This window comes from Populus trichocarpa, chromosome 8, assembly GCF_000002775.5.
Source record: "Populus trichocarpa isolate Nisqually-1 chromosome 8, P.trichocarpa_v4.1, whole genome shotgun sequence".
In the NCBI taxonomy this organism is placed as follows: domain Eukaryota; kingdom Viridiplantae; phylum Streptophyta; class Magnoliopsida; order Malpighiales; family Salicaceae; genus Populus; species Populus trichocarpa.
In genome coordinates, this window is record NC_037292.2 from 3,934,547 (window position 1) to 3,959,305 (window position 24,759).

Below are 24,759 nucleotides of genomic sequence, written 5' to 3' on the forward strand. Positions count from 1 at the left end.
TTTTATTTTTAATGTCAGTATATAAAAATAATTTTAAAATAGTAAACAAATTAATTTTAAATAAAAATTTTCAAAATTTTACCTAACTATATTTAAAACACAAAAATAAACACGTGCTTAATTATATGGTTTGTTTTGCTGAACTTTTAAGAGATGAGCAGCTTTGTTGATGCGCGCGCATATGCCTGGGTATGGTTTTGTCCTGGACGATTATCCAGAACAGATAATTCTCATCTGCTGCTTATAAGTATAGTTTTGAAACCCGACCCGGTCATCAACCCGGTCAAGTGATCGGGTCACGGGTCAGATGGGTTGACCCGGGTTAACCCGGGTCAACAAAAAAAAAGGATTCCTAGTTAGCCAACCATTTAAACAAAGGTCCAAGAACCTGCAGATATGCTCAGAGAAGATTACAGAAAATTAATGATCTGCTCATACCTCTCCATTCACAAAAAAAATAACTCAGTTCCAACAAATCAATTGTTTCAACAAAATTTAAGCATTTATATATAGTTATGGATTCATTTGTGCATGAGTGCACACATGAACACACACTTTGGTGCGCATTCACATCATTCCTCAACTAAACAAGGAAGAACTGCATGGACACCACTGTATATTCAGTGGAAAATTCAAAAGTCCAAGCATCATATAATCAATTGATAATTTCTAACCTTTGAAGCCAGCTGCCATGACAGTACCCAGAACACCACCATCATTAACTTGGTGTGATCCAAGTCCATCACCCTCTACTGTCAAACAACGAAGAATAATCTTGATGCAATAATTGTCCCTAGGTGAAATGGTAACATTCACCTGCAATAACAACTCAGGTCATGAGCAAAGGACAGAAAATTAACTGAAAAAAGGATGACACAAAAAAGTGTGGAGTACATTATTTTCCCCACAATCTGTAAAAGGTAGAGCCCCAGGTGTTGCTGTTTTCCCCAATTCTGAGTGAAAAATAGTACTATTTCCCCCATATGGCTGAAGTTGTTGTTTTCCCAGTGCGCGAAGCCCCAGGTGTTAGTTGGGTCAATAGTATTAATCCCTCCTTTTGTGCTTCTAGGGCAGGAAGAAGAAAAGAAAACGCGAAGCAATTTACACTTGTTTCAATCAAGATGAGCTACAAGAATTCCTTCATTTCCTAATCGTTCGATCCTTAGCATCTCGGGTGCCAACGAATGCCTTTGCTTTCGCTTGATTTGAATCATCTCCATCGAGCCTCTCTGGACTAAGAGGCGAAGCGTTTCAAAGAATTAATTAGGTTACTGATTTTGCTTCATTCTTCTTCACTCTTCAGTCTTCAGTGTTTTGGATTTTAGAAATCTAAAAACGACGTCGTTTAATGACAGTCAAAATAAAAAAAAAATTGACCGGGTCGACCGGGTTTTCCCGGGCCAATTCCCAAGCGGGTTTTTGCCTCCACCCGGACCGGTCCTAGGCCCGAGTCGGCTGGGTCCCGGGCGACCCGCCGGGCCGGTCCGGGTTTTAAAACACTGCTTATAAGTGTGTATTGGAAATTAAAAGGTTATTATATAGATATTTATAAAAATAATATTTTTTAAATTAATTTTTATTAATTTTATAATTAGTTTTAATATTTATAATTGTAGGATAAAATTGAATATCATTTATGTAATTTAATTCAAGATATAATTATTTTATTAACAACTATATAGTTTTATTAAAATATTTTGAGTCTATATAAACTTCTTATTATATAAAGAAAAAGTATTAAGAAAAATGTGTTTTTTTTCCCTTATTCTCTTAAAGATTTATAGGACTTGATTATTATTCTAGAGATAATGTCTCTATATAAAATAAATAAATACTTTCAAAACAATATTTTAATGACTCTAAACTAATTAATTTTACTCTTTATTAATTAGTCTCTGTACCTAAAATCTTACTAACATCTGTACATTACATGTAAAATTGTCTATTATGTGCTAGCACTTTGTTTCAGAAAATAAAAGACGTCGGTCATCCTTCGTGTAAACTTTTACTGTTGAGTAGAAGTTAATTGTAAGATCATTGCATCCCACGTACGTAAAGTCGCCATAGATGCCAACATCGAGCAAGAATATTAAAGATGGATTGTCTCTTAGGAATCATGGACGATCCAAACTTGGTGCAAAATTACATGGATCACTACTAAAATCAATTGGGGGAATTGATTTAGTTTGTGTTTGGTATAATAATTGAGTTCGCAAAAGCACGTTTTGTGTTATAAGATTATTTTATGGGTTTTCCAAAACCACGATTTTTCAAATTTTAGTCCAAACAGAGACTTACTAATAACATTCTGGCATTTAAATGACATGCATTCTAGTTTCTTGGCCATTGCTACACAGTCAAGGATTTTCGTGATAAGTTAGAGTTTGCAATGACGTGAAGAAATTGTCAAAAATTTTCGCTGAAGCTAAATTTTATCATATTGAGTATCACTTTCTCTTGAGCATCAAATTGGGTAAAAAAGAAATCCGGAGCTACAAAGTATAATTTGAAAGCAAATGTTAACAAGGAAAATTCTCAAATCTACCTCTCGTGATCATGTTGATGGATATATGCAAAACACAATGCATTTCATTAGTCTATGTGATTGTAACAATGCCATTTATCCTCAAATTCAGAAACCTTGAGGGGGGGGGGTAATTATCTCGGTAAACTTATTCGAAGAAGAATAACACGACTGCAAAAACAAAATTCCCAGAAATTTTCTAAAGATGCGTAAAGGCAAGTCACTGGACCAGATTTTTTATTGTCCAGTGACAGGCCTACTAGACCTAGGCCCGTTAATTTTGGTTAGGGTGCAATGTTTCCGCACATCGTGGCTTTTGAATTTCCTTCCAGATCTGGTGAATCGAACTCTAACCTATTACTTCAATGAAAACTTCATCGAAATGTGCCAAGTTAAATTCATGGAACTCCGAAGACCAGAGCCAGAGTCAGCGAGGGAATTGAATTGCAAGGTCTTGGCCGTGCAAGTTGCCACTAGCATCTTTTGAAGGTAAGAACTTTTCTACACGAAAACACTTCCCTTGGTAGTCTTTGGCAGTGACTTCATGAGTTTTTCTTGAGTGGGTTTTGAGTTTACTGCTGAGGTTGTGCTTGATTCCATTGTAAAGTGTATATTGAAGTAAATAAATAATCAAATTTAGGTCAAAGTTTGATTGCAGATTTTTCTTGGATTTTGGCATGGGGTTTTGATTGCAAAAAATGCTTTATGATGACTTGTTAGTGATGTATTAAATTGTTAAAGAAAATGAGGAGAGGGTGCTTTGTGAAGAACTCAATAGCGTTTGTAGGAGTGGTGATTTCTATCTGTTGCCTTTCGGTGATTATGGTATCAGTTTTCCAGCTTCCGGAGGCATCACTAATAAATAAAGTAACAGGTTCTTACAGAACCATTAGGACCAGGAAGGTTTCCAAGGATGAAGCAATTGGGAAATTTGGTGAGATGATGATTGAAATGTTGCCAGAAGAACTTGCTTTTACAGTCTTTGTCCCGTCCCACGAAGCTTTTGAGCGTGACCTAAGGCTACAGGTGGATGATAGCTTGGTTGCAGAGAAGAGGAATGATACATACGCAGTAGTTTCCCGCATATTGGGCTTCTCAGCTGTTCCTCGAACTCTTTTTTCTACTACAGTGCCCTCTGGTAAAGAGGTCTTCTATGATTCCCTTATCTGGGTTAACATTGTACATTTCAAAAGATGGAGATGGGATGCTGGTGGTTAATAGAATTCGATCAGAAAAGGTAGACCTCAGGAGAAGGGAGATTGTTGTGCATGTTATGGATGAAGTGCTGATGGATGGGGAGTTTGAACAGGCAGTTCAGCCGGATTACACTAAAGATTGATTAGAACCAAGGCATTGAATCTCTCGAAAGAATGGCTTTTTGCAGTATCACCTGTGCCGTTATCAGGATTTGCCTTGCTGTAACTTGTAAGGTGTAAGTTGAACAAGATGCATATTTATTCAGGGGGCAATGTAGTTATATCTACTTAAAAAACCATGTCAGAAACCTAACCCATTCATTCTATATAACATCTGAGTAGTATCTTCATTTTCCATGGGAAGGGAGCAAGCTACCATGCCAAGATCAATCTGGCGCCATGTCCCTGACATTTTGTCGCCAGCAGAACACCCGGGCTTTCAGGGCCAAAATGCTAGCATACTAGAATGCTCGCAAACCGTCATTCCTACTCGTTTTGATGATTCTCGTTCCCACAAGATCCATTAACCACGAGTTCAAGCTCTCTTAAGTTTTTTGCACCAACGTATCCCCACAAACCGCGTCAGAGATAGATACAGGAATTTCCATGGCATTTTCTGTTTTAGCGAGCCCATTACTAGCCTGTGTCATTTGAAGGAGCAAAGTTCACCAGATGCTTTTGGGGGGCGAACTATGGTTACCACAAAGGTGCAACATCTGATAATCTGGAAAAAATCCTTAGGATCTCGTTATTTGACTGATCTAGTGATTTTGTTTGGACAATGTCACGCTCTTTTCCTATAAATTTCTTCTTGATAAAGCGGATGGGACATTCGATTATTATATTCCCATAATCGTGCACAAAAACGGTGCCAAACTGTCAAATGCAAATAAAAGAAATTAATTTCATGGTTTCCGAAGCATCCTTTTAGAACAGGGCACAGAACTCGGATATTGCTTGGGGTTTCAATGGTTTTGAGCGCTTTTCCATGTTTTTCCCTCACTTGGATAGTAAACCTCCCTTGTCCTTCAAAATTGCTAGCTCAGTAACCACTAATTAAACATCACTTGTTATGAATTTTAAAGTTGGCATTTGGATGGCATAATGCCAACCTTATGAATTTTAAAGTTGGCATTTGGATGGCATAATGCCAACCTCTCTTGCAACGTAAATCAGAGTACAAGATCACCTAGGACCATGGCTAAAGAATCCAATGCCAAAGAATGATCTGTTCATCAAGTTAGGATCTTGCAGATACTGTTGAGGACATCAAAATGAATTTTTATATTGTATTTCAATCACAAGAAACACGACTTTGAGCAATTTCTTCCGGTATAACCCCTATCAACTCCACCCTCTAGCACCAGAAAACACAAGATTATCCAAGGCCGAGAGAATCAGAGAGATATTCAGTAACTGCAATTTATCTCCAGGTAACTGGCAACTATCCAGGCCGATGAAATTCCCATGTCTAGCTTCCAGCAACAGGAGGTAAAGCAACGGGCTTCGAGTCTTCTGCTTTCTCATGTTCTTTGTTGAGCATCTGAACAAACCAACACAGAGTAAGAAAAAACCTATAGATGGCTGATTGAAAACATACAACACCCACGTCAATCAGTAACACATCAACAAGCTCAGTAAAACAGGCTGATGGAAATTGGTGGAGCTACGTATCAAGGGCAGAACCAAAGAAAATAAGTGCATCAAAAAGGGCCAAACATCGAAACTCTAAAAAGTAAAAAACATACATGAATAGACTGAAGTAAACTTGGTTTGGTTTACCTTAAATGAAAAGAGAATCAATGTTGGAATCAATTGGAAATAATGATTATGGCGTTTTTGTTCGAAAGGAAGCATTTCCAAAACTGAGAACAGATACCTTGAGACAGTGAAAGAGATTCATGCCCCACACATTAACTTCAAAAGTTTCACAGGTTCAAAATGAGATTTAAGTTGAAGGAGTGGAAGAGGTGAGAAATGCATGATCTTAGGATACTAAATAAGACTCTCCAGGATGTCCAAGTCATTAAGAACAAATTTAAGATGTCTTCATTGATCAATTGTACAGCTCCCAGGAATACTATCTGGATCTGCTAGCACTGATGTGGGAACATCTTGACAAGCATCATTTCCACAAAAACATCATCTGTGCTATCATAAATTACAAGTCCAGACAGCAATATTTGGCTCCCATCTGTCAATTGGACCAACATTTAGATGTTTTGCATGCTCATTGGCACTAAAATGATCAGCTTGTGTTAAGATTCAGAAAGAAAAAAACAACATGATCTAACCTTGTTGTTGATCAAGTTGTGGAGAGCAATTACACTTCGGATGAGGGAAGAAAGATAGATAACCAACATCATATCATTTGTTTTCACTGCACATAGTGGAAATTTGATAAAGCAGTAAACAAAAAACTATAAACAAGACAGAATTTTGCAATTTTTATTTCTTTACCTGCAAAAGCCTTGATCAAGTCTGCCACGTTCAGGTTTGGAAGCAGGTTGAACACGTCCTAGGCAATGTAAAAGGGGAATTGAAATAAATATGCATTGCAGGAAGATTGGCAAACTGAGACGATGCCCAGACATCAAAAAAACAGGAAGGGGGATGTGTGATAGATATACGTTAAACAGTCTAGAGCTTGTGAGGGCTTTGCTTTGAGCATATGGGAGGACCAGGGGATAATAGGTTCCATGGACAAACAATTTTGATGAAAAACCATTGACCATACCCCTTGTCCATAATTGTACTCAGTATAGCATTAAGCATAAACTGTGACCCATGCAGGTCCTTGAAAGACCATTAAGAGAAAACCACTCCATTCACAGCACCATTAGTATATTGGCAATGGTTTGAAATTCAAAGATAAGGAAAATAGGAAAATCAATTAAACCTTTCTACAGTAGCATCACAGAATCAGGCAGTGGAAGAAGACGATCAACTTCATATTAAAAAGTTAACACCAAAGAATTCCTAAGAAGTTCACATTACTCTGCTTCTAAGAGGCAGAGTTTTCTATAAGAACGATACGTTCCTTTAGATGATTCCATTATGAACGGCTCAAGAGGAAAGAAATGTTTATCCAAATTCCACCAAAAACAAAGTGGATAGCTGAGGCAGACAGACAAAATAAACATAAGCACAGGTATCTTGGAAAACAAATGCACTATTGTGAAAAATTTCTCTTCTATGATTTGCATCAGCCAAGGAAGAGATCCCATCCAGAATAATCAAAGTCAAAACCAGTGAAATTTCAAAGAGTTGATGATAGTTCATGTCAACTACAATTGAAATTAAGTTCAAGTTCTTCACAGAAATTAAAATAATGAATTTGGTTGCCGATTCAATTGTTATCTTCATGCAGACATGACTCAATTAACAGAAACACATATGCAAGAGGAGCTTTTCTTCAATGGTACAGAATTTGGGAGATGCAAACTGAACCTGTAGATGGTACAGAATTTCATGGTTTAATGGGAGCTTTTCTTCAATGACAAGGTCAAGATAACCACGTATCTCTTTTAGCCGAGCATCCAACCCTTTCAGAGCTGCGAGTTTCCCAGTAACCTGCAAGGAAAATAAAAACACTGAGTCTCTTCTACAGAGAATCAAAGTTAGAAGATAACAGGATAAATCAAGTGCCCAAGACCTCTGTTGCAAGAGTACTAATTGTTGTGTCCTTCACATCCCTCAATAAGTGTTCTACACCTGTTAAAGTGGACACAGAAGATTCAAAGTTCAAAACCAGATTCAAATGATAGTGTTATTCCACCAGAAGTGTCCACTTTTATGCATACAATCAAAGGCTAGACTCAACTTCATTCTTTTCAGATAAATATTAGATTATAACCATGTTGGAAGAGGAAACAAAGCAAAATCATAAAAGAGCAGCTCAACCCCGTTGAATGTCAGCTGAGGAAACTCCCCTAAAAGCACCCAACGCATGAATTGAATTTATTTTTAAAACAAAGAAAACTGGCTGTCAGTGGCGTACCAATTTCCTCAACTTCATGGGCAGCAATTTCTGATTGCACATGCACAAACACCTTCTGGCTCTTCTGGGTAGCATTCTGTAACAAACACACTGTCATTATATGTTCCTAACATATGTGAATACAGCATTACATGTGTACAAACAACTTAATCAGAACATTTAACCAATTAAATCTTCAGGGTGTTATTTAAGTTGTGCACTTACCTCTTTTACCTCTTCAACAGCATAGTATGCTTTTGTGGGTATTCCCAGCTCTTCCGGTTGGACATCAATTATGACCAAGACAGGGTTTGGAACATAACTACAATGCCAGATTAAACTTGATGAATAGAGGAGAAAATAGAAAAATCTTTCACGAGTACTGATTCAATTTTCCAGGAGGCAGATAATACAAGCCAGACCAGTCAATTTCGATCAGCAATCAGTACACAAACTTTAAAAGTTGGGCACAAGTTAATAATGATTGGTTCTCAGCACAACAGAACTTCAAAATCACAGTTGGTATTCTTACTCGTTAAATAATCCGTGAATCTCCAGGTCATTTTCCCTCAGTTTTGGCCCAGTGCTGTACCACCCCACAACATGCTCCTTGGCTGAAAAAGGTAATTTGTCAATTTCTTAAAACCAAAAGCTCCATAGAGAGAAATGCAAACTAAGGAACCGTGTTCCCATGAATTACCATTTATTCTTTTGAACATGGAAAACATTGACTCGTGGTAATTGTGGTCAAGAAACCAGATTCTTGGGTCCTTGTCATCTTCTTCAAATGGCACTGAAAAATTACCATTCAAGCATCACACAATTAACTTAGCCAAACATAGAATCCATTGTAGAACCTTAACAACCTTTAAAACAAGGGAGCCAAAAATAGCTACAAAAAATAAAAATGAGAAAATAGCTCTTGAAACTTGTGTTCAAATCCAATTTGGCACATGGCTAGTTCGACAAGAATGACGATCATAGCTAGAACTGGGACACTGCTGAAATCCACGTTTTAATACAATAATTAAGAGAAAAATAAATCAAACCACTGTCGATTCCAAATTCGTACCGAGACCCTCCACACTGACTAAACACTATGCAGAAATATCTACATTCTTAGCTAGTAAAAACCTATAAGTTATAAATGAGAGTCCTTTAAATAATAATAATAATAACCTGAATTATTATATGAATAAAAAAATGTTCACTGAAAAAGCAGAATCAACAAAACCCATTTCTATTTTTATACCCTGGCAGTAAATAGAGCTTCCTCTAACCCTAAATTCCTTACGTATAAGTAAAATTCAAAATAGCGCAACACTAGGAGAAAAAACAAACAGTAACTTCGAGACTGAATTTGAAACAGATCTAAACGAGAAGCAAAAAGTTAAAGATAAATTGAACCTGCATAGCTGTTAGTGGCATCAACGGTGCCCTTAAAACTGGAGCCAAGCAAGACCCCAACGACACGTTTGCGGGTATCCTTAGCTACTCTATTGTAGTTATCGACGATGCTGAGTAGAACTAGAGGGTGCACTACCACTTTCTCGATTGGTCTCGCCGATATTTGTTGCGTTTTTATCACATCCATTCTTGCCTCCAAATCACACGACTCAACTCAGACTCAGACACCACTCTTCTATTCCCGAATTTCAATTTCGAAGTTCTTGCTTGATCGCTAGGAAAGCTTTGTTTTATTTTTATTTTTATTTTATATATATTGCAATTGAAGTTGATTTGTTTTATTATTATTATTCTCTTTTCTTTTTAATTCCGTGAGCTTCCTTTAGTTCAGCGGGTCGGGGTTACTTGGCGGAATGGGGACAGTCCTATTTAGCGAATTGTTAAGGAGTTGGGCTGTATCAAAAGGCCCCGATGAAACCTTGGGCCTAAACCGGGCTTTAGGCCTTCATGGATCTTGGACATTTGCTTCTCGGATCTACTATATAGTACTTTCTAATTCCTATACCACTCTTTCATTGTACCAAAAGAAAAGGCCCAAGTCCTTTTGAGAAGAAATTGTTGGAATGTTTTTTTTTTAACACCAATAACAAAAAAAAAACCTGGTAAAGGCACACTCCACTTGGAATTGATAATGTTAGTTAATTTTTATTTTTCATCGATGGAGCTTCATAGGCCAAAATTTTATGAACTCCATAGCTTTTGTAGGAGTGGTATTTTTATAGTCACGGCTGCATGGTCTGATCTGTTTAGGGCTTAGGTTGCAAGTTTTCTTGGTCAATCCGTGAATAAACTTGAATTAATCTAGATCCATCCTAAAATAATATATTTAAAAATAAAAAATCCTTGAAGTTTACTTAGCCCAGTCATCCAAATTTAATTGAATCAATATCTAAAATAGTTGAAAAACAACCACTAGGCTCCGGAACAGCAATTCACCGGCCGAGTTTAATAACTAATGGCGACTTCTATTTGTTGCCTTCTGGTGAATATAGAGCAGTTCTCCGGCTTCCGTACGTGACAGGAAGGTTCCCAAGGACGAAACTATTGGGGAGTTTGGCGAGATGATGGTTGAAAGTTGCCAAAAGAACTTGCTTTTAGGGTCCCTGTCCCGTCTGAGAAAGCTTTTTGAGTGTAGCCTAAGGCTACGGATGGATGATTTTTCAGCAGCGGAGAAGAGGAATGATACATTTGCAGCAGTGTCCCGCGTATATACTGGACTTCTCAGCCGCTTCTCGAACTCTTATTTCAAGTTCAGTGTCCTCTAATCACGACTTCTATGATTCCTCATCTGGGTTTACATTGTACATTTCAAAAGATGTAGATTGAATACTGAAAGCTGACGGAATCCGATCAGAATAGGTAGACCTCAGGAGAAGGGGGACTGGTACATACTATGGATGAGGCGATAATGGATGGGGAGTTTGAACAGGGAGTTCGGCCCGATTACTCTAAAGAAGATTGATTAGAACCAAGGCACTGAATCTTTCAAAAGACTAGTCTTTTGCTGAATCGCCTGTGCCGTTGCTTACTTATTGTAACCTGTAAGCTGTAAGTTGAACTAACATTTTAGTATCCTCGTTAGCAAAGTGACGGGATCAAGCAACCCTTACATGATCAATCCAGCGCAATGTCCCTGATAATTTTAAGCAGCAGGACACCCAGTCCTTCAGGGCCAGTAGTGCTAGCATATACTAGAATGAACGCAAACCGCTAACCTACTCGTGTTGATGCTTCTTGTCCCCACGAGTGCCATTGACCACGAATTCAAGCTCTATTGAGCTTCTTGCACCATGTCCCACAAACCACGACAAAGAGGTATAAAAATTTCCATGGCTTTCTCTGTTCAAGCAAGCTCATTATGTGCCTGCGTCACTTGCAGGAGCTAAGTTCACCAGATGCTTTTAGACGGCAAACCAGAGGTTATCACAAAGATGCGGCATCTGATGATCCGGAAATATCCTTGGGATCTTCATAGTTTATCTGATTAATTTAGTAATTTTGTTTGGATATTGTCATGCTCCTAGAATTTTCTTGTTGATAAAGCAGATGCGTCATTAGATTATTATATTCCCATAATCATGCACAAATTCAGTGTCGAATCATTCGCATATAAATGAAAAAACATTGCATAGTTTTTGGAACATCCTTTTCAATTCATGTACCCTAAAAAGATTGGGTACCGAACTCAGTGCAGGTGTTTAATTGGTTCTGAGCGCATTTCCATATTGTTTTCCCATCACTTGGATGGTCAACCTCCTTGGTCCTACAAAATGAACACTAATTAAACATCACATATTGTCAATTTTAAAGTTGACATTTGGATGACATAATGCCACCCCCTTCTTGCAATGCAAATCAGATTACAAAACCATCTAGGAACATGGCTAAAGAATTTAATGCCAAAGAATGAGCATCTGTCAATCATCAAATTAGAATTTTGCAAATACTGTTGAGGACATCAAAATGAATTTTAATACTGTATTTCAATCACAAGAAAACAACTTCGGGCGATGTTTTCCAGTATAACCCCTAGCGACTCCCCCTTTCTTGCACCACAAAATACAAGATTATCTGAGGCTTAGAGTAACTAGAGAGAAATTAAGTGCAATTAATCTCTAGAGAACAGGCAACTACAGAAAATCCAGGCTGTGGAAATTACCATATCTAGCTTCCAGCAACAGAAGGTACAACGATAGGCTTCGAGTCTTCTGCTTTCTCATGTTCTTTGTTGAGCATCTGCAATTTGACCAACAAGGAGAGTGAGATGAATACTATGGACGACTAATTGATCAGTAAAAGACATCACCAATTTAGGAAACAGGCTAAATTGCTAAAGAGCTACATGTGTAGGGTAATAGCACAGGAAGGTAGTACCACAGGCTCTAAAAAACATACATGAATAGGCTGAAGTAAACTTGGTTTGGTTTGCCTTAAATGAAAAGAGAATGAATGGAGGAAGCAAATGGTAATGATGATTAAGGTGGTTTTGTTGTAAGGGAAGCATTTTTAAAAATTGAGAACGGATACTATGAGAAAGTGAAGGGATTTATACCCCACACATTATAACATCAAAAGTTTCTAAGGTTAAAATTCAGATTTAAGTTGAAGGAGTGGAAGATGTGAGGTATGCATGATATTCAGTAACTAAATAAAACTGCCCAGGATGTCCAAGTCATAAGAGAAAAGGTTGAAGATGTCTTCATTGAATGCTATCAGGATCTGCTAGCAATGATGTGGGAATATCTTGACAAGCATCATTTCCACAAAAAACATCATTGTGTTATCATAAATTGCAAGTCCAGTCAGCTATATTTGGCTAAAATCTGGATTGGACCAACATTTAGATGTTTTACAAGCTTAATGGCACTAAAATGAGCAACCTGAGTGAAGAGTCAGAAAGGGAAAGAGAGAAAAATGTAATCTCACCTTGTTGCTGATTAAGTTGTGGAGAGCAATCACACTTCGGATGAGTGAAGAGAGATAGATAACCAACATCATATCATTTGTTTTCACTGTGCATAGTGGAAATATAATAAAGCAGTGAACAAAAAACTATAAAATAGACACAGAATTTTGCATTTTTTTATTCCTTACCTGCAAAAGCCTTGATCAAGTCTGCCACATTAAGGTTTGGAAGCAGGTTGAACACATCCTAGAAAATGTAAAAGGGGAATTGAAATGAATACACATTTGAAGGAAGATTGGCAAACTGAAAAAGTGCCCAACAATCAGAAAAACAGGGAGAGGGGTATGTGTGATAGTTATTAGTTAAACACTCTAGAGCTTGTGAAGACTTTGCTTTGAACATATGGGAGGACCAGGGAATTGTAGGTTTAGTGGACAAATAATTTTGTTGAAAAACCATTGACCATACTCCACGTCCACAATTTTACTTGGTCTAGCATTAAGCATGAAAGGTGACCCGTGCAGGTCTTTGCAAGACCATGCAAAGAAAAAATCACTCAATTCACAGAACCATTCAGCACTTCAGCGATGGTTTTAAATTCAAATTTAAGTTAAGTTAAATTTGTCTACAGTAGCATCAACAATCAAGCTGTGAAAGCAGAAGGCCAGAGTAGAATAAACAAGTTAATGCCAACGAATTCCTGCTAAGTCAACATCAATCAGCTTTCTAAGAGGAACAAAGTTTCCTATCCGTGCAACATTTTCCTTCAGATGATTCCATTTTGAACGGTTCAAGGGGACAGTGATGGTGTCCACATTTGACTAAAAACAATAACAGAAACACTTAAGCAAGTGGCCAGAAAAAGAAAATCTGAGAGATGCATACTGAACCTGTAGATGGTACAGAATCTCATGGTTTAATGGGAGCTTTCCTTCGATAACAAGGTCAAGATAACCACGTATTTCTTTTAGTCGAGCATCCAACCCTTTCAAAGCTGCGAGTTTCCCAGTAACCTACAACGACAGGGAAAAAAAGGGGAAAAAAAACTGAGTCCCTTCTACAGCAAAACAAAGAGAGTAACAGAATAAATCAAGCTTCGTCAAGTAACAAGACCTCAGTTGCAAGAGTACTGATAGTTGTGTCCTTCACATCCCTCAATAAGTGTTCTACACCTGTTAAAATTAAAAAAGAAGAATTCAAAGTTCATAACCAGATACAAATGTTTGCATTATACTGCCACAAGTGTACTTTTGTGCATACAATAGAAGGCAAAAATCAACTCATTCTTGTCAGATAAAAGTTAGATTATAATCATGTTAGGAGAAAGACAAAAAGCAAAATCATAAAAAAAGCAGCTCAATCCCATCGAATATCAGCTAAGGAAACTTGAAACTCCCCTAAAAGCATCCACAAGATGAATCAAATTTACTTTTAAAACAAAGAAATCTGACTGTCAGTGGCATACCAATTTCCTCGACATCATGGGCAGCAATTTCTGATGGCACATGAACAAACACCTTCTGACTTTTCTGGGTAGCATTCTGAAGGTAACAAACAACCATTATAAGTTCCTAACATATGTGAATCCAGCATTACACATATATGATCGACTTAATCAAAACATCTAGCCAATTAATCATTACATTGTTATTTAAGTTATGTACTTACCTCTTTTACCTCTTCAACAGCATAGTATGCTTTTGTGGGTATTCCCAACTCTTCTGGTTGGACATCAATTATGACCAAGACAGGATTTGGAACATAACTGCAATGCCAGATTAAACTCAATGAATAGAGGAGAAAGGAGAAAAATGTTTCTCAAATACCGTATCAATTTGACAGGAGGAAGACACTAAGAGTCAGACCAGGCCATTTCCATCAGGGATGAGTGCACAGATTTTGAAACTCATGCGCAGCTAGTTAATCATGATTGATTCTCAGCACACAGGTTGAAAAGATAAATAACCTTCAAAGTCATGGTTGGTATTCTTACTCGTTAAATAATCCGTGAATCTTCAGGTCATTTTCCCTCAGTTTTGGCCCAGTGCTGTACCACCCCACGACATGCTCCTTGGCTGAAAAAGGTAATTTGTCAATTTCATAAAACCAACCAGAGAGAAATGCAAAGGAAGGAACAATTTTCGCAGGCATTACCATTTATTCTTTTGAACATGGAAAACATTGATTCGTGGTAATTGTGGTCAAGAAACCAGATGCTTGGGTCCTTGTCATCTTCTTCAAATGGCACTGAGAAAATACAATTCAAACAATACACTACTAGCTTAATCAAACACAGCTTGCAATCTAGAATCTTAACACCCATTAAAACAAGGGAGACAAAAATAGCTATCAAAAAGAAAAATGAGACTACAGCAATAGCTTGACAATAACTTCTTACAGGAAACTCTTGAAACATGGTATTAAGAGTCTAATTTGGCACATGCTAGTTCGACAAGCATGACAATCATTGTTAGAGTTGTGACACTTCTGAAGTTCACAGGTCCATGCATTAAACAAGAAAACATTACACCTCTTATAATTATCCTCCACGCAGACTAAACAGTGCGCTGAACATCTACATTCTTAGCTAGTAAAAAACTATATGTCATAACTAACTGAACTAAAAAAAAAAAGAAATTTGAAAAACCGATTTCAACTTCAACAATTTGTCACACAGTATACACTAAATGAAAGCTAATATTATTATTATTATTATTATTATTATTATTATTATTATTATATAAAAGCAGAAGCAACAAAACCCATTTCTATTTTAATAATTTGGAAGCAAATAAAGCTTCCTCTAACTCTAAATTCCTTTTTCTCGCATACAAGTATAATCCAAAATAGCAAATAACAAAAGAAAATGAAAAAAAAAACAAACTAAAACTACAACTTACAGACTGAATTTAAAATAAAAACTAAAGAGGACAAAACAAAACAGATCTAAGGGAGAAGCGAAAATTGAAGAGAAATTACACCTGCATAACTGTTAGTTACATCGACGGTGCCCTTGAAACTGGAGCCAAGCAAGACCCCAACGACACGTTTGCGGGTGTCCTTAGCTACTCTGTTGTAGTTATCAACGATGCTGAGCAGTACTAGAGGGTGCACTATCACTTTCTCGATTGGTCTCGCCGATATCTGTTGCGTTTTTATCACATCCATTCTTAGTTTCTTACCTAGAAACTGAACGACTCGACGCCGACTCGACGATGCTTGTTCGCTAAAATCGTTTGTTTTCGCAAGTGAGGTGAAGTGATTTTGTTTTTTATTTTCTTCTCTTCGGTGCGGTGGGGAAGTGAGGTTATTTTCAGTTCTAAGGTCCGGCTTAGGCGTTGGATGGGCTCTCTATCTCAACGAAATATTAAACAGGTTAATAAAAAGGCCCATGTTCGTTCCTAAGACATGCTGGACCTCAAATGGGCTTTCGGCCTTCTTGGATCTAGTCTGGATGCATATATCTTGGACATTTTTGCTTCACGGCATCAACTTGGTATACCGTATACCCACTCTTTCCTGGTACCAAGGGATTAGGGAAGGGAAGACCTTTAGAGACTCATTCATAAAAATTACCTTCAAGTCTGAAGAAAAAATATCTTATATAATAAAAAAAAAATGAAATTATGTTGAAAAGAATTATTACTGATTGTGTATCCTTGTTGTATGAGGATTCAATATCTTTAAATTATTATTTACTCCATTTACAAGTATTTATTATTAAATCTAAAATAAATACACTTTTAACACCAATACAAAGATACTGAGATTCAATTTAATAACAAGACAATAAAATATATTTATAGAAATTCTCAAATAACTTGGTTAAATTATTTTAAGAATATATAAAGTTGGGAGAAAACTTGAAATGCAACTTAAACAAATAAAATAAACTAAATTGATATTAGTATTAATTCTTCTACGTTTAACAGGTTTCGAACCTCTATATTTCGTAATCAGAAAAAACTGAAGGCATGACAATGCATATATGTCATATGTATTGAATTTTGTTGCGACTTTGCCAAGACCAGAGACGGAAGCGGGGGAGGGAAAAAAATATTTACAACCTTCTCTCTTTGGCCAGAAAATAGGGAGGCCGAAGCATGTTTGTACGACTTTTTCATCCTTTTGGCAAAAGATATATGAAAGAAAAAAACTAACAGAACCAGACTTTTCAGACACTATTTTTGAATTAGCTATCATTTCGACGAATTTATTCAGGGCAGAAGAAAGATGAGCAATATTGCTTCAAGGATCATGCAACAACTTTCTCAGGAAAAGACTACGATATTATATTAACAAAAACTCTTATTCCTCTTGTTAGGCATGTCATTATTTCTTCTCAATCTATTAATCAAACTGTCTTGTTTATGAGTTAAATAGTTTTCAACGTATCGCTTGCATGTAAGAAAGAAATTCTTAACTCACTGCGGCAAGAGTGGGGTGCAAAATTAAACTTGATGAACAATATTGATCATATATAGGCACAATGATAACAAGAGAAAGAAATGAAATGGAACGAGACTTGTAGCTTGGTTCCACCATGCATTTAAATATAAACAATAATCATATTTGCGTTTTAAATGCTGCTCCATTCAGACCGTATCAGGTTCGTTCTTGACCAAGGACTGTGAAGAGATCGGTTGCGTGAATTTCAAATTAAGTTAGCAAACCCTAGGCATGAACCAATTATACCAGTCTTTTATGCACTTCGAGGAAGCATATTTCTCGTGACGGGAAGCCTAATTCCGATTTCCAAGCATAAATAAAAGTAAATTACTCCTACAGAGTAAACACAGAGAAAGGAAAAAAAAATTGTTACTAGGAGCATTCAGATGAGAATGTTGAAGCATTTATAATATTTAAAGAGCAACTATCAAAAAGACAGCATCAACTTCAAGTACTTGCTGCCCCATTTTTTTACCAACCATGCTGAACCTAATATACTTCGAATCATTAGTACAAAGACTAAATTCCTCAAGCTTTTCATGGATTCGAAGCTTGTTTTACAGAAAGCTTAATCGCAGATCTAGTTGTGGACGATCCATTTCTGTACCAAATTTATAAGAAAACGCAGCTGCAGCTTCATTGCATTCATTTGCCTGCAACCTGAACTTCTCTGACTCTACTTCATCAAAGGATTTTAAAGGGAAAAGTTGAAGAGTCTCAATCACTTGTTCTCGTTCGTTCACCTGACCTATTTCAGTAAAATCTGCAAAAGAAGATTACAAGAAAAGATTAAATGCAACTTACTTCACGTTTATTTTTAAGAAGAGTAAAGGTTTATGCAGAGCTAATTTACATCGCGCAGAAGAAAATTTGTCATCTCGACGAATCATGACATCCTTCTCATCGACAGAAACTCTGCGCCTCTTCTGTCTTTCCCTAGCTTTATGATTTTGAAACCAGTAGAAAACGTTCTTGCTCTCGATCTTGCCATAAAAACTAAGCCGAGTGGAGATGTTTTGGATCTCATCAGTACTTGGGGTTCGAACACCAGACCTGAACAAGTCAGTTAGAAGTTTACCTTGTTCGATAGTAGGATTCCAACGCCCGCATTTAGTTCCTGAGGCATAGTTATTGCCACTGCTCCCACCACGCCCTGCTTTTGTGGTACAAAAGCCTGACATTCTCTCTTCCATTGTCTCTGTTAGCTTCAGATGCGTACTTTCGACTTTGATACAAGTCTGTGAGAGAACTTTCTTTTCGAGCTTCTGAACTCAAAAGACAAGACCCCGTGTGCATCTATAATAGACTACACAATAACACACACGTTTTATTTTTTTTATTTTCTTTTTGTACTTATCCTTTGTTTTATTGAATTGGTGATCAAAGGATAGCAGAATCAGAACTTTTGTTTATTAATTTCAGTCTGCTTTGATTTTAGGGATTGTTTGAGGCTGAATATCTGTAAGGATTTGATCGTGCCAGGATTTTTGTGCACATATATATATATATATAGAGAGAGAGAGAGAGACATGCGCAAAAGCTGCCACTGTTCAACGTATTGGTCGGCGAGCAAACAACAAGTAAGTTTGATCACTACTTGTCACTAAATTATAATAATATTGTAGTATTAATGGCAGTGAATCTTAGTTCTATATATGCTTTTATTTCTTGGATGGGTTGATCTTCGTAGACAGACAAATAGATAGGGTATTGTTTGTGTTTTTCAGTAAAGTGTGCACCCTATGCTGTTGCATATGGCTAATAATGTAGCTAAGGGTTTAGTTCTGTGTGACGTTGTGTTCTTCATGTTTTTAGTAAACAGTCCAACCCCGTCAGGAAATGACAGCTATCCAATTAAACTTTATCTTAAAGTTATCCAGGTTTGTTAAACAACGTCACTAAATTGAATTTCTATTTCTTTGAGTTGATGTGCATTGGTAGATTATATATGCTGCTGATATTGTTATATATGGCTAAATGAGTTTCTATTATATAGCCTTCTGATCAAGCTTAATTAATTAGCAGGCTTGTTAATCTAGTCGGTCCAAATTATCAGCCAGGACAAGGGTTATCCAAGTTTTGTTTTTAAACTATAAAATGTATGCTAAACAACACTAGGATTGTAAACCTCAGATTAATGTCTTGGTAGAGAAGATTTATATTGTACAAGTGAAAGTCAAAGTATTCACATTGTCTGATTTTGGTTGGACTATTGTGATCGCATCTACTGACATAGATACTTAATTAGTTAGGTTGCAATAAACTATTACAGCTAGATCAGTCAAGCAATGTCGGGTTAAACCTGCTTCTCGGGAACACTAACTAAAGGACAACAAAGCCTCCGAATTGAGATTTGGGAGAGACAACTCGTGAGCAACCAAAAGGGGGAAGCCACTTGTATTTTCTAATGTCAAGTGACTTCTGTCTTAGGCAGCTACATGCCCTTTTTCTAGATGTCTGTTTTGCCCACAACTTCTTAATTTGTTCAAAATTAGGGAACTTAAGCGCAGTCACTAGCTCTGTGAGAAGTAAAGTAAGTGAACCCTTGTACTTAAGAGCTTGTCCTTCAACTACTAGTTCAAAATCTTAAGGTTAATAATATTGACTATCGGAAAGGATGAAATTAATCTTGAGGTTACTACCATTTCAATACCAATTTTTTTTTTTTTCCTTTGTGGTAGTTGAAGATAGAAATTTGAAATGACCATGGGGAGTTGAACTCACTTTGTCCGAGAATACGTATACTCTTAATGATGGTGTGCTGCTTTTAAAAAGCAATTTCCCACTTGTGGCTAGCATCAAGAATTTCAAATTAACCTGCAGATTAAATAACTATTGCGAATTTAAGCGTAGAGCATAAAATCTGAATTATATGCTTTATTACATCATGTGTATAAACAGTCTAAGAAAATATAGTGCGGAAAATAGATGTGACGAATTTCACTAAATTTCCTCTCATACAAAAAAAAAACAATCCGAACTTATATTTCTTGCAATTTGACTTGAGTTTCTCGCTGTTTCTTGGCCAGTCTTTCCACTTACTTGTTCTTTTCTGTAATCTGGTCTCCCAGTACGGGTCCAAAATTTAGGTTCACTTCCACTTTTGTTTCACACACTTCCTACAATTCCCAAGGATGTTCTGTTCACGATGAGCATGAATTAATTTGTCTCTTAGTAATTTGGCACTACAGGCTGCGGTGTTCTAGCTCCTATGTACTTCCTTAATTAATGACTTGAATAATCTGTACTGTCGTGTACACTCTTGTTAATAATCATTCCCAAAATTTCATATAATCCCTGATTTTTTTTTTCTTTTCCTTTGCTTATTCACCAAGAGTCTTATCGAGCATTGTAGTTCTGCAGAATACAAATGCAATCTCTTCTATACACCTTCACCCTCTACTAAGAGAAAAATAAACTTTTAAGTGCAATCACAACCACAAAGATAGATCAAATAATCAAACAAGATAGTACGAAACGCCCATGTAATTAAAAGTCTCAGTACCGGCTAGAACTGTTAAATCTTTTTCAACCCATGGTTAATTAATATACAAACCTCGTTTTCAAAACCCAAAAATGCATCTTTAGGAAGTGCCCACACACTCGTTAGCAATATGAACCTCATATCGGAATGATGCAAACATGCACAAACAGTTATAGGAAGGATTTAAGAGGGGAATTGGAAAAGGTGACTGTTTGATTTGGCTGTCTTTTGTACGTGTTTTCCGTTGATAAGGTTAGAGAGAAGCACTTTATTTTGATGAGAGTGGGAGAGGTAGGGGATTTGGCTCCGACAAATAACAGCAGAAAAATGATTAGTGCGAAACGAGGGCTAGAGGCTATGAAGAAATATAGGGCATGCGTGAAATCTAGGCTAGACCCAACATTTCCGTCCCTTTTCTCCTGCACTGCACACCACATTTATCATTATTGCAAATTACTCCATAGTGGAAGATAACCGAACATGGCCGCCGACAAAATGGGCGGGAAAAAAGAACTGGTCATAGGAAGACAGCATGATCAGTGCAAATCATGTGTGAGAGGTGCGACGTTCGAGGTCACTCTTCGGCATGAATTGGCTAGTGATAAGGCGGAATACATGCAATGGGATATCCATCAATCCTTTAGATATATATATCAACACGAGAGAGAATGTTCTTAACGAGTATTTTTTTTATTTGAAAATTTATTAAATTAATATTTTTTGATATTTTTTAATAATTTTAATATGTTAATATTAAAAATAAATAAATAATTAAAAAATATTTTTAAACCAAAAACTATTTTACAAACGACATATATCCCGTGCCTATTCTTTACCTGACCCCATAGACGTCGAGAATTTTTAGATTCAACAAGAAAACATGGCAAGAGGAATATGAGAGATCCGAATATGAATTTAATTTAACATGAGATCATCTTCCAAGATGTTAACACTCATGAGTTAAATAATCACACCCCAAGCCAACATATGCTAACATATTCATCGAGAATTTTTCTACGCACGATCAAATGCAGTGCCACTATATTACCTGTTAATCAAAAGGAAGTTGTTAACCCAGTTTCTATGGCTTCCAGCATCACCATATTGCAGATTTAGGATGCCGACACCACTAGTTCGAGAAACCCACTTGGGAGTAAGGATAACGAAGAAAGCAAAAGTGTAGCAGCATTTGGAAGGAAACCAGATTTTACCTCGAGCTTACAAAAGTGATTGACGTTTTCTGTAGACTAATTGAACCATTATAAAAAGGCAATTTAATTCTTAGATCGAAATTGCGGACAGCCTACCTAACAAAAATCAAAGCAATCTTCTCAGATAAAATGGCTGATTAAACTCAAACTTGACAATACATTACTATAGGTTAACACCTATGAAAATTAAAATTGTTTTGGGCCTGAATTCACCCAGTGGACAGAAATCAGAGGATCTGAGCAGCTGTATTCAATTTCTGTGCTAAGTTGAGCTGAGTTCCGGTGATGCTTGACAAATACAGCAAGAGTAAATGGTCCTGTAAGAACACAGAGAAAGCAACCAAATAAGAGTTAGGTAAATAGACACAAGTGAACAAAGCAGAAAACTACTCGCAATGCAGCAGTAACATGCCAACAAATTGTAAATGACAAAAATCAAATGATAAGAGAACTAAATTTTGAAAACAAAGAAACAAAGCCTGAATTCTTATCATAAGGTATTTATGAATGGTGACATTGGTGCAATCATTTGGAAACTTTATTCCCAGCTACAATCATACGGAAATAACTCAATCTTGCCTGCACGTTGTCATTTACAAGCTTATCAAACACGGGTGGTGACAGTTTGGGAAGGGAGGTGACAGTATCTGATATAAACCACCCTATGTTATTATCCGCTGCAGCACGCCCCTCCTAAGAAGAGAACCAATTATTATCTTAAGCAACAGGGAGGTTAGAACAAATGAAGGGTGCCATCTTACTCACGACCACATCATCAACCTTATTGCACATGCCATCAATTAGAGCTAGTAGCCGTTGCATAGAGACTTCCATTCCTTCCAAATCACTTGGAATTTTGTCAATCATTGTGGTCTTCAAAATGTCAACTGCAATCGTGATAAAAAAATCAGTTAAAACTTCGGATGGAAACTAATCTAATATATGAATATCAAAAGATTTGGTTTCAACCACCATTCCACAGACAGAACTACAGATATTATACAATCATGCCAAGAAAAATATTGGAAGGCATAAAGAAATAACAACAGCAGGTGGCACATTCACGTACAAATGATACAATATTGTGAGGTTGAAGGAATTCAAATTAACTGTTCAAATAAAATATATGTATATGCCATGATCTGAGCTGATTGTTTCAGCTAGATAGCCAGCAAAGTATAAAAATAAAATCCTCGTTTTAAACAAAAGAGACCTCTAGCTTGAGGAACGAGAAAAAGAAAATGGTGGGAAACTTGAAGTTTACTGAGCTATTACCAGCTAGGCCCTTAAGATGGAGCTAGTAGCATTGTTACCTTTCATAACTTCAAATACGAATTTATCACAGTAACATCCTTGGAGAAAATCCTTTCACGTCAATCCCCTTCACCCAACTACAATCCACCGAACAAAAAAAAAAAAGACTCGAAGTACTATCTCAAAATGTTTCATCAAAATGTCAGAACTAAAAGCCTAGTCTATCATCGTCTCCCTAAATAAAATAGAAATCTTAAAAGCCCAAGTGTATGTAAATGCACAGAAAACAGGAATGAAGAATTCATGAAATATGCATACATCCAACACGAAGATCAAGAGGAATTTCTTGAAATTGTGCTGCAAGCGGACGGTCTCCAAGAGACAAATTGACAGAACATGAGCCTTTATGGTACCCTCCCCATTCGTGAATCCTGTATCAACCGACAGATATTGAATAGGGTTTGGAACTTCTCTAGAATAGAAGTCATGAATCAATGCACTACCGCCAGTAACTCCGAACCCGGTTGAATACCTGCAGAAGCACAACAACATAACAAATTTATTAATCAAATTCAAACGATGCAAAACACTACACTAACGCAACACACCAAAACCTTGTCATAAAATTTCTTTCAACAATGATTTACAAAAAGAAAACCAAAAAAATCGAGGAAATTAGTGAAAACAAGAATTACCATCCAACAATAACTTCCTTGGGATTCATTTTTTAACGAGACAGTAGCAAATTATGATGGTAATCAATATCCAAAGCCACCTGCATGCATCCAATTTAAAAACAAAAACCAATGCAATTATTATTACAAAAAAATGATAAACTAAAAATTGACCGAAATTACAAGTAACCGTCTGAGACATTACTAGCAGACATACATTTTAGCCAAGAAAAAATGAAAAATCAGTGGAGAGATGTTTGAAAACGTGTTCGGAGGATTCGTTATGAGGGACAGCATGAGAGTTACGGATATCAACTGTGCCATCAGGTAATACGGAGCCAAGGAGAGTGCCAATGACGCGTTCAGCTTGATCAGGCCGCCTAACGTAGCAATCGCAGATGTTGAAGATCACAAGAGGATGAACTTTCGCGGATAGGGTCGACGAAGATGGTGTTGCGAATTGGAGGACTGTTTGATGCTCGCTCGCCGCCATTCTCCGATCTCGATTTGAGGCAAAGAGAGGGCGAGAGAGTGAGTATCAGGGTTTTGGGGAAGGGTGGAACTTGGCAGGGGTTATTGAATTTGTCGGATTGTTGTCTGCGTACCCAAGCAGAACAAATGCTCTCGGTTTTACCTTCTTTTCAGGTTCATTAATTTCGAGAGGAAATTGTTTTTATTTTTTATTTTTACTTATTTTAGAATCAAGGAAAATGGCCTTGTAAGAATCGAGAACTGTCAAGCATGTTTTCTAACATTAAGAATTTGTTATGTGGACCATTTAATAAAATACGTGAGGTTATCGCGGTTGGTATCGCAGTTGCTGTAGGCTCATGGGGAAAAAAGAAGAGCTGGAATTGATCTGAGTTTGTTTTATTAACAGTAGGATTCAAACCTCTTTTATTTTTATTTTTAAAAAGGTTTCTTTTAATCTATAAATACCATCATAAAACAGATCATAATTAAAAAAGAAGTAGGCCCAAATGATAATACATACGGTTATAAAAAGCTTGAACTTATTAGGCCCAAACTATATAGTTGCCCCTACACCATGCAAGCCTGCAAGGGAGGGAAAAGCTTTCAAGTTCCGAGGCAACAATTTCAAGTTTCAACCATGT

The 24,759-nt window shown here is 36.8% G+C and overlaps 4 protein-coding genes and 1 pseudogene across 9 annotated transcripts; 1 reads left to right on the forward strand and 4 right to left on the reverse strand.

Moving 5' to 3' along the window:
• The first annotated feature begins 2,633 nt into the window (after window positions 1-2,633).
• On the forward strand, window positions 2,634-4,077 carry LOC112328370 (uncharacterized). Of its 3 annotated transcripts, none has more exons than XM_052454881.1 (2): window positions 2,634-3,013; window positions 3,165-4,077. In XM_052454881.1, the coding sequence occupies exon 2, from the start codon at window positions 3,269-3,271 to the stop codon at window positions 3,740-3,742; it is 474 nt and encodes a 157-aa protein (XP_052310841.1). In that variant the 5' UTR covers window positions 2,634-3,013; window positions 3,165-3,268; the 3' UTR covers window positions 3,743-4,077. The 3 variants fall into 3 exon arrangements, with proteins under 3 accessions (XP_052310841.1, XP_052310842.1, XP_052310840.1); XM_052454882.1 differs by having other exon boundaries at window positions 3,172-4,077; XM_052454880.1 differs by having other exon boundaries at window positions 2,635-3,013; window positions 3,183-4,077.
• A 756-nt stretch (window positions 4,078-4,833) lies between these two features.
• Window positions 4,834-9,491, reverse strand: LOC18101411 (26S proteasome non-ATPase regulatory subunit 7 homolog A). 2 transcript variants are annotated; one of them, XR_002983189.2, is made up of 11 exons: window positions 9,107-9,491; window positions 8,400-8,492; window positions 8,232-8,313; window positions 7,925-8,021; window positions 7,721-7,796; window positions 7,376-7,434; window positions 7,171-7,293; window positions 6,181-6,238; window positions 6,015-6,100; window positions 5,503-5,914; window positions 4,834-5,263 (listed from the first exon to the last, which is right to left on the reverse strand). XR_002983189.2 is itself a non-coding variant. In XM_006379560.3 (10 exons), the coding sequence occupies exons 1-10, from the start codon at window positions 9,291-9,293 to the stop codon at window positions 5,192-5,194; spliced, it is 933 nt and encodes a 310-aa protein (XP_006379622.1). In that variant the 5' UTR covers window positions 9,294-9,424; the 3' UTR covers window positions 4,834-5,191. The 2 variants fall into 2 exon arrangements, 1 of the variants encoding a protein (XP_006379622.1); XM_006379560.3 differs by lacking the exon at window positions 5,503-5,914 and having other exon boundaries at window positions 9,107-9,424.
• A 1,701-nt stretch (window positions 9,492-11,192) lies between these two features.
• LOC7494478 (26S proteasome non-ATPase regulatory subunit 7 homolog A) lies at window positions 11,193-15,863 on the reverse strand. 3 transcript variants are annotated; one of them, XM_002312108.4, is made up of 11 exons: window positions 15,554-15,863; window positions 14,727-14,819; window positions 14,566-14,647; window positions 14,241-14,337; window positions 14,038-14,113; window positions 13,686-13,744; window positions 13,463-13,585; window positions 12,761-12,818; window positions 12,593-12,678; window positions 11,826-11,902; window positions 11,193-11,429 (listed from the first exon to the last, which is right to left on the reverse strand). In XM_002312108.4, the coding sequence occupies exons 1-10, from the start codon at window positions 15,738-15,740 to the stop codon at window positions 11,831-11,833; spliced, it is 933 nt and encodes a 310-aa protein (XP_002312144.2). In that variant the 5' UTR covers window positions 15,741-15,863; the 3' UTR covers window positions 11,193-11,429; window positions 11,826-11,830. The 3 variants fall into 3 exon arrangements, with proteins under 3 accessions (XP_002312144.2, XP_024462219.1, XP_024462218.1); XM_024606451.2 differs by lacking the exon at window positions 11,193-11,429 and adding an exon at window positions 11,559-11,712; XM_024606450.2 differs by lacking the exon at window positions 11,193-11,429 and having other exon boundaries at window positions 11,559-11,902.
• A 1,539-nt stretch (window positions 15,864-17,402) lies between these two features.
• On the reverse strand, window positions 17,403-18,288 carry LOC7488007 (WUSCHEL-related homeobox 7). The gene is made up of 2 exons (XM_002312109.4): window positions 17,875-18,288; window positions 17,403-17,784 (listed from the first exon to the last, which is right to left on the reverse strand). Exons 1-2 carry the CDS (start codon window positions 18,212-18,214, stop codon window positions 17,579-17,581), a joined length of 546 nt encoding a protein of 181 aa, XP_002312145.2. The 5' UTR covers window positions 18,215-18,288; the 3' UTR covers window positions 17,403-17,578.
• Window positions 18,289-21,693: 3,405 nt separating this feature from the next.
• On the reverse strand, window positions 21,694-24,371 carry LOC18101412 (eukaryotic translation initiation factor 3 subunit F-like; annotated as a pseudogene).
• Window positions 24,372-24,759: the final 388 nt, after the last annotated feature.

Bases quoted from the DNA above. Each gene is read 5' to 3' on its own strand.
- LOC7488007 (XM_002312109.4), bottom strand. From the start codon at position 18,214: ATGGAAGAGAGAATGTCAGGCTTTTGTACCACAAAAGCAGGGCGTGGT. The intron at 17,785-17,874 runs GTAAATTAGCTC...CTTCTTTTGCAG, and splicing joins CAAATTTTCTTCTGCGCGAT to ATTTTACTGAAATAGGTCAG.
- LOC112328370 (XM_052454881.1), top strand. From the start codon at position 3,269: ATGAGGAGAGGGTGCTTTGTGAAGAACTCAATAGCGTTTGTAGGAGTG.
- LOC18101411 (XM_006379560.3), bottom strand. From the start codon at position 9,293: ATGGATGTGATAAAAACGCAACAAATATCGGCGAGACCAATCGAGAAA. The intron at 8,314-8,399 runs GTAATTCATGGG...TACCTTTTTCAG, and splicing joins CATGTTCAAAAGAATAAATG to CCAAGGAGCATGTTGTGGGG. The intron at 7,435-7,720 runs GTACGCCACTGA...CCACTTTAACAG, and splicing joins CCATGAAGTTGAGGAAATTG to GTGTAGAACACTTATTGAGG.
- LOC7494478 (XM_002312108.4), bottom strand. From the start codon at position 15,740: ATGGATGTGATAAAAACGCAACAGATATCGGCGAGACCAATCGAGAAA. The intron at 14,820-15,553 runs GTGTAATTTCTC...GTATTTTCTCAG, and splicing joins TGTAACTAACAGTTATGCAG to TGCCATTTGAAGAAGATGAC. The intron at 13,745-14,037 runs GTATGCCACTGA...TAATTTTAACAG, and splicing joins CCATGATGTCGAGGAAATTG to GTGTAGAACACTTATTGAGG.